General features: G+C 44.4%; 1 protein-coding gene across 4 annotated transcripts in view; it reads right to left on the bottom strand.

The window, feature by feature from the left end:
• Nucleotides 1-2,429: 2,429 nt before the first annotated feature.
• The window catches only part of PRR14L (proline rich 14 like), a 41,352-nt gene continuing 35,969 nt past the window's right edge, over nucleotides 2,430-7,812 (bottom strand). For all 4 annotated transcript variants that reach the window (XM_016198527.2, XM_016198525.2, XM_016198530.2 and 1 more), the window contains one exon: nucleotides 2,430-5,655. In XM_016198527.2, coding sequence (XP_016054013.2) covers nucleotides 5,379-5,655 — 277 coding nt within the window. In that variant the 3' untranslated portion in view covers nucleotides 2,430-5,378. The remainder of the gene's footprint in view (nucleotides 5,656-7,812) is intronic.

Here is a 7,812-nt window from a genome sequence, read left to right as displayed (position 1 = left end):
CCGTGATCTCCTGGATCCTAGGTCAGTGCTCAACTGCTGAGCCACGCCTGGCCGGGCACAAACAGAATTCTTTATTGTAGAAGTTCAAGAATTGGAAGAAGGTCAAGAAGGGAAACTGCTGTTTTTCCTCTTGACAGAGGGAGAACCTCAGGAATCATGCTTCTTCCTGGAACATGTCATGTAGTGTTGAGAACCATGTTTTCAGAGTCATTCTTTCACCAGTTTCCATTGGTTAAATAAAGAGGTGAGAATCAGAAGACTCACAGCTTAACCTCATGTACACCTGGGATCTGTGCTAAAAGGTGAAACCTTTTTAAAACTAGATGAGTGTGATCCACCATATTTATATTTTTCCAATAGTCTCCTAGCAAGCCAGGCTCTTATTCCAAATAGTTTGCTAATATTTAAAACATATTTTGACTTGAACTTATACCTGCTTTTATTATTATTTTTAAAAAATATATCTTTATTGATTTCAGAGAGAGGAAAGAAGAGGGAGAGAGAGAGAAACATCAATGATGAGAGAGTCACTGATTGAGCCCACAACCTGGGCATGTGCCCTGACCAGGAGTCGAACCCCGATCGCCTGGATCCTAGGTCAACACCCAACCGCTGAGCCGGGCTATACCTGCTTTTAGATTTCCCAGCCATGTGAGAATATAAGTCATGCTTTTTAAAAATCACACCTAAAATACTTCTTCAGCAATCTTACCCAACTTAATTGGATATGTTTTATCTGGCTGTTTCCAAATACCAAATTCCCTCATAAGAGATGATCTGCCACCACTAAGTTGAAAAGCCCTGGCCAGTGTTGCTCACTGGTTAGAGCATCGGCCCATGCACCGGAGTTGTGGCTTCAATTCCCAGCCAAGGGCACAAATCTGGGTTGCAGGTTTGATCCCTGCACTACGTAGGGGTGCGTGCGGGAGGCAACCAATCGATGTGTCTCTCACATCGATGTTTCTCTCTCTTCCAGGCTCTCTAAAAGCCAATGGAAAAAATATCCTTGGGTGAGAATTAACAACAACAAAAAACCCACAAAAAAGAAAAGAGAAAGAAGCTCCATTGCAAGCTCAGAAGGCTACCCAAAGGTGGAGTTCTATACATGTCCTGAATACAGGACAGTCCTCAGGACGTGGTGACCACTTTGGAAGGGATAATGCTTGTTTTGATTATTACTCTGCAATGTCTATTTTTAAAAAACAGCCTCATGACATTACAGGTAAAATTTTAACTTATTAATACCAAGACATAAGAGTAAAATAACAGCTTTGAGAATTATTTGAAAGGTTTCAAAATCTTTTTATTTTCATAAATTAACACACATAACAGTGGGAATTTAGAGGCACAAACTACCAAACAGAAAAGGAACTGCAGGGGCATCATGTATGCCAATGTTACCAAAAAATGTACAAAATTTCACTGAACTATTGACTGTGATAATATATAAACACTTCAGGCAGCTATTTACGGGCCCAGACCAGCACAGGGAGATGCTGAAGCCTCTCACCAAGAATGCAAACCCAATTCAGCACCAGAGAGGGACTCATGAAGACGCACAATGAACAAGCATCAAACCTGGGAGTATGCTGTGCTGGATGGTGGCCTATATGGGGACCCTCACTTTACAATCAAAATAGCCTTTGCTGCTCAATCTGTGGTTAGAGAATATCAAATTTGATTCTAGTAAAATTGAGCCTTCCTCCCCAGCCAGCTTTTTACATAAGAAGTTCAGTTGTGGTCAAGGAGCCCTTCCCTTACATGAATTCGGGAAAGTTGCTCCACATTATCTGCCAATTTAGACTTTGGATACAGCCACCCACAATGTGGTGAGTAAGAGGTCCTTTCCATGATACCAGGGGAAAAGCTTACAGAAACAAGGGAATTTCAAAAAGCACCAACTGCATATACCCTCCCACCTCCAGGTAATGGGAGGAGAGGACCACTGCCTAAAAGTTGGTCTTTTGTGGATGTTGATGCACATGGTATTATGAGATGGAATCCCGGCCTGGAGACAAAACTGGCCCTGCGTTCCATAAGGCTGCACCAGAGCCTGGGACCTGCTGCCCCAGTTCTGCATATCTGGTGCAGCTCTTGGCCTGGTGGGCAGGGAATGAGTCATGGCGGGGGGTGGGGGGGGGTGGGGGTGTGTGTGTGTGTCACACCCAGAGGATGGGATCTGGAATTTACCTCAGATTGGCTCTGGCACCCACTCAAAGGGCTCTTTCAGGTAAAATTGTGACAAAATGTCATGATTTTCACAGCTCTTGGAGGAGCACAGAATTTTGGGATTCACAGCATGAGTTTCTGAGCTTTTCAGGCTCCAATAAGGCAAACGCTACATCTTTCCACTGTACCTCTCTCAGCTGTAGCTCTTAGAGTAAGGTCAGTAAGAAAATGTGGACATAATCTGGTTTAAAAGGTGATGAGGTATGAAGAAATGAAGTTGGAAAGGAGGCCAAAAGAAGAGAGAGGGGGAAGGTGGGTGGGAAAGCAAATACAGCTATAAACTAAAAGACGAGAAAACCCATAGTTCAAAGTTTTAGTGAAAAACTGATGGACCTGAGATTTCTCCTTTCTTTCCCATACTGCACTAAACCAGAGTTGAGTAAGTTATAGTTAACTATAACTCCCCACCACTTTGGCAGTTAAGTCCCCAAACTCCGAAATTGTACCAACTCCCAACCCAGAACCAGACCTCTTGTAGCTCTGGGCAGGTGGTGTGCCAGCAGCTGACTAACATCTCCTACCATCGACAGGTACCACAGGCTCCAAGGACCAGAGACAGCGCTGCAGCTGGTTAGGCCAATGGCAAAAACAGATGTTAAGACAGGTGTGGCTGAGCATGGCTAGAATCTGTCTAGCAACTTCAGGTAAGCAATTTCAAGATTGCAATGGGGACCCATTCCTAACTTTGAGGCAGAGAAAGGCCCCAGCCAGAGGGCATGCCGAGAATTTCAATAGACAGGGTTGCCTCAGAGCAGCTTCTCTCCCACATTCCCAGAACAAGGAAGGAGCCCAGGTCTCCATTTCCTTCAGTTCTCCCTTCCCAGACACCAAGGTTCCAAATCACTGCTCCTGGCCCTTAAAATGCCAGGCTTATAATGGGCAAATTTGAAGTCATATCTCTGTAATGTTGGTGCTATTACAGTTGAGTTGTGCCCACCTCAACTATAGTCCGTGGGATGACGTAGCTACCACATCGCTGACTTGTCTACACCGGCAATGGAGCTGGCAAACAGGGCTCTCTGTTGACTCATTGGGGGTTTGCAAACTTGTCCAGCAGTAGTTCCCTAAAAACGTTGTACAAGGGCACGATGTATAACCCCGCTCCCTAAAGCAAGAAGACAAAAGCATTTAGTGTCTACAGACCCTGTCCCAGGAAGGGAGAGGTATTGAGGTGAAACAGGTCGTGTCTATACAGTCTAGGCAAAGTGGACGTAGAACGGCAGAATCTGGTTCACATCACTCAGAGCCAGTGTGGAAGCTTGGCTCTCTTCTAATGCTATTTGGCCATGGCCTTAGAAGCCTCTGTGGATTACCAGGTGTGTATGTAACTTACTGAATGCTATGTCTGAGGCAGTGGGCCTAGAAGACAGACGTGGCACTTTGTTTTTTTCCTGCTCATGCCAGTTTTTCTGCTCCAGTGTGGCATAGACTGTCAACCTGCAAAGGAAAGGCACATAGAGACCCCCCCACCCCACCCCACCTGCCCACCCACTAACAAATGGGGAAACAAAAAAACCTAGGAGACACATTCCAGGGCAGCACCACACACTCTCCTTTAACAGACTGACTTGCAAGTGTCTCTGGAGCTTGGACAGTTCCCATTGGCCGATGCTTCCCAGCAGTGGCTCCTAGGAGGATGGGAAGAGTTGACCAGTGTCCTGAGGCTGGGTCTAGTATCCCATTCACCAGCCACGGAATGTTAATTCTCTGAACTCTTGTTTTGAAAGAGAGAAAGAAAAAAAAAAGAAAAAAAACACATGGGAAAAGGAGGGCAGGGGACGCAGGGAGAGGCACACAGGTTAGTGGGAAAGGAATGAAACCTCTAGCTAGGCCTGCTAACCCACACAGCATCCTTCTGCCCTCAGACTCCTGTGGGCACAAAAGAAGACCAGCAAACTCTGGCATTCTGCATTTCCAGTAGGTTTGACACTGGAGCCCAGAGTACAATGAGGTGTCTTCAGAGAGGGCTGGCTGTGGAATTCCGAGATCCCACTACAAGAACCCATCAGAGTTTGAACCGTGGTGCAATGCCTCTCCCCACTCTCAGAGCTGGTTGCTCTGACAGCTGCAAACACTTTGGGTCACTTTATCACTGCCCAAGCTATTGTACCCAACTCTGTTACAGACCAACACTTCAGATAAAACCCAATAAAAGACCACACCCAGCCTTCACACTTTTTAAATGACTGGGAGAGAAACCTGCTCTTCCATCATTAAAATTAATATATCTACTTAGTGGGCAAGAATGAGAACCCAGATGAAAAAAGTGCTCCCTCTAATGAATTACACTAGAGGGAGAGGGGGAAGGGATTGCTTGAAACATGTGAATGGAAAAATGTCTCTCCATTGTCCCATACCATGCACTGGGTCAAATGTCTACCATCTATTCTGAAGACACGTATTATCTTTCTCAATGTCTTAAAAAAATTGTTTTAAAATCACATTTAAAGGCTCCAAACATGCAGCAATTAAAAAAAAAAAAAGGAAATAAAACAAATAAAAATAACACCACAACATTAAAAAGTGCAACTTACTTCAAACGGGGCCTGGATGGGCTCCTCTGGCACTAGTGACCCACAGTCACAGAAGGGAGAAAAGAATGATGGGGGAAAGACACACACACACACACACACACACACACACACACACACCCCAGGTTCTGGGCAGGCAGACTCAAAGGATTAGAAAACACCACAGGCTCATCTTTCCTCAACTACTGAAATGAGCCGGTGAGACCACGCAGGACAGGACGCCAGGTACCCTCTCTAGGCAACGTCTCTAAATAATCTTGGTCTAGCACCACCGTAAACAATGTGGAACTTTCACATGGACGTGCAAATGCTGTGAGTCCTTGGAATCATAGTGTTACTGAAGGTATGCCGTCTTCCTCCTGTGGATGGCAGAGTGTGGGAGGAGGACCGATGTCATTCGGGACCACTTCCAGGAGAAAGGGAGCATTCCTGAGGTTCTATACTCAGCAGTAGAAACAGAGGACCCTCCTTCACCAGTTTCTAAAAAGGTTGCACCTTGAAACAAGTAAAAATCCATGGCCTGCATTTTGAGTGGTTTGGGCATTGGGCAGAATTGGGCAACCTCTTCTGAGGAGGCCTGGAAAACCTAATATTGAGACTCCCAAACCAAATTGCTTCTCAACAACCAGATGATGGCTCCTGTTCCTCTTCCTTAGCAAAGAAGGTCTCCAGTTCCATTAGTTTCTGTATCAAAAGGGCGTCCAGCTCTCGACTCTGCAGTGCTGCCTTCTGGGCTCTGGTGAAGCTGCCGGCCACCTTGACCTTTCCACGAGCTCTCCTCTTTCGTGGGACTGTAAAATCCTGAAATTCTAGAACTCGCTTCCTCTTCTGTTGGCTGATTGAGATTAGCATACCATTTCGTTCCTTAGGTTCCTCAAAGATGGTCTCTAAACACCTAAGGGTGGAACACAGAACAGAATCACCAATACAGCGACAAAGGCAGCAACACTTCTAGCCAACAGGGGCTACTTGCACTATCAACTCTTTACTCAACTGTTTCCTCTGGTCAGTATCTAATTTTTTTATTTACATGTGTGTTTTCCCCCCAGCTTTACTGAGGTATTCTTGACAAGTAAAATTGTAATATATTAAAGCATATAATATGATCTGATATAACTACACATTATGAAAGGATTCCCACACTGGAGTTAATTAACACACCCACCCCCTCAGATATTAACTTTCTGTGTGTGTTTTTGGGAGAACACAAGTTTTACTCTCTGATCAAGTTTCAATTATACAAAACCATATTATCAACTACAGTAACCATGTGATACATTATATCCTCAGACCCTAATCAACTGAAAATTTATACCCTTTTATATCTCTCCACACTTCTCCCACTCCCCATCCCCTGACAACCATTTTACTGTTTCTACAGGTTTGACTTCTTTTTTAAGATTTCACGTATAAGCGATATCATGCAATATTTGTCTTTTAATGTCTGGCTCATTTCACTAAGCATAATGCCCCTCCACGCTCAACCATGTTGTTGCAAATGGCAGGACTTCCTTTTTCTAGATTGAAGAATATTCCACTGTATATACAGACCACATAATGGAAACTATGTTATTTCCATACCTTGGCTATTGTAATTAATGCTGCAATGAACATGGGAGTACAAATATCTCTTTGAGATAATAATTTCATTTCCTCTGGATAAATACCCAGAAGTGGGATTGCTGGATCATATGGTATTTCTATTTTTAAATTCTTTTTATTAAATATATCTTTATTGATTTCAGAGAGAGGAAAGGAGAGGGAGAGAGAGAGAGAGAAACATCAATGATGAGTCACTGATCAGCTGCCTCCTGCATGCCCCTGACCGGGGATCAAGCCCACAACCCGGGCATGTGCCCTGACTGGGAACTGAACCCCAATTGCCTGGATCCTAGGTTTATGCTCAACCGCTGAGCCATGCCCAGCCGGGCTCTATTTTTAAATTCTTGAGGGGTCTCCATTCTACTTTACATAGTGGCTGTCCCAATTAACATTCCCACCAACCATGTACAAGGGGTTCTCTTTCCTCCATATCTTACCAGTATATGTTATCTTGTCTTTTTGATAACAGATATTGTAAAAACTCTGAGATGACATCACATTGTGGTTTTGATTTCCCTGATGATTAGTGATGTGGAGCACCTTTTCGTGATCTGTTGGCCATCTGTATGTCTTCTTTGGAAAAATGTGTATTTGAGTCCTTTGCCCATTTCTTTAAATTGTTGATAATATTACAGATGTCCCCCATTTTCCCACTTGCTCCCCTTCACCCAGCCCCCACCCACCCCAGGCCTTCACCACCCTCTTGTCTGTTTCTAAGGGGTATGCATATATATCCTTTAGTTAATCTCTTCCCATCCCCCCACCTCCCTCCCCTCTGAGATGTCAGTCTCTTCATGCACCCATGCCCCTGGACCTATTTTGTTCATTAGATTCCACATATAAGTGAGATCATGTGATATTTGTCTTTCTCTGTCTTAGTTTGCTTAGCATAATAATCTCCAGATCCATCCATGTTGTCACAAAGGGTAAGAGGTCCTCATTTTTTACAGGTGCATAGTATTCCATGGTGTAAATGCACTGCAGCTTTTTTATCCACTCATCTACTGACGGGCACTTGGGCTGCTTCCAGATCTTAGCTATTGTAAATAATGTTGCTATAAACATAGGGGTGCCTATATTCTGATTGGTATTTGGGACTCTTAGGATATAGTCCCAGAAGTGGGATCACTGGGTCAAAAGGCAGCTCCATTTTCAATTTTTTTGAGGAAACTTCACACTGTTTTCCACAGTGGTTGCACCAGTCTGCATCCCCACCAGCAGTGCACTAGGGTCCCCTTTCTCCACATCCTTTACAGCACTTGTCCTTTGTTGATTTGTTGACGGTAGGAATTCTGACAGGTGTGAGGTGATACCTCATTGTAGTTTTAATCTGAAAATGTCCCAAGGCTCCTCGAGATCTGTCTCTGCCTGCCTCCCTCTGCTGCCAGGGTTAGACACTGAAAAGGCTTAGTCTCTGAAAGAGACTCTGGTAGAATCAGGAGGATGGGGT

Source organism: Miniopterus natalensis, chromosome 20 (genome assembly GCF_054644295.1).
Source record: "Miniopterus natalensis isolate mMinNat1 chromosome 20, mMinNat1.hap1, whole genome shotgun sequence".
NCBI classification, from domain to species: domain Eukaryota; kingdom Metazoa; phylum Chordata; class Mammalia; order Chiroptera; family Miniopteridae; genus Miniopterus; species Miniopterus natalensis.
This window is presented reverse-complemented; position numbering and strand designations above follow the sequence as displayed.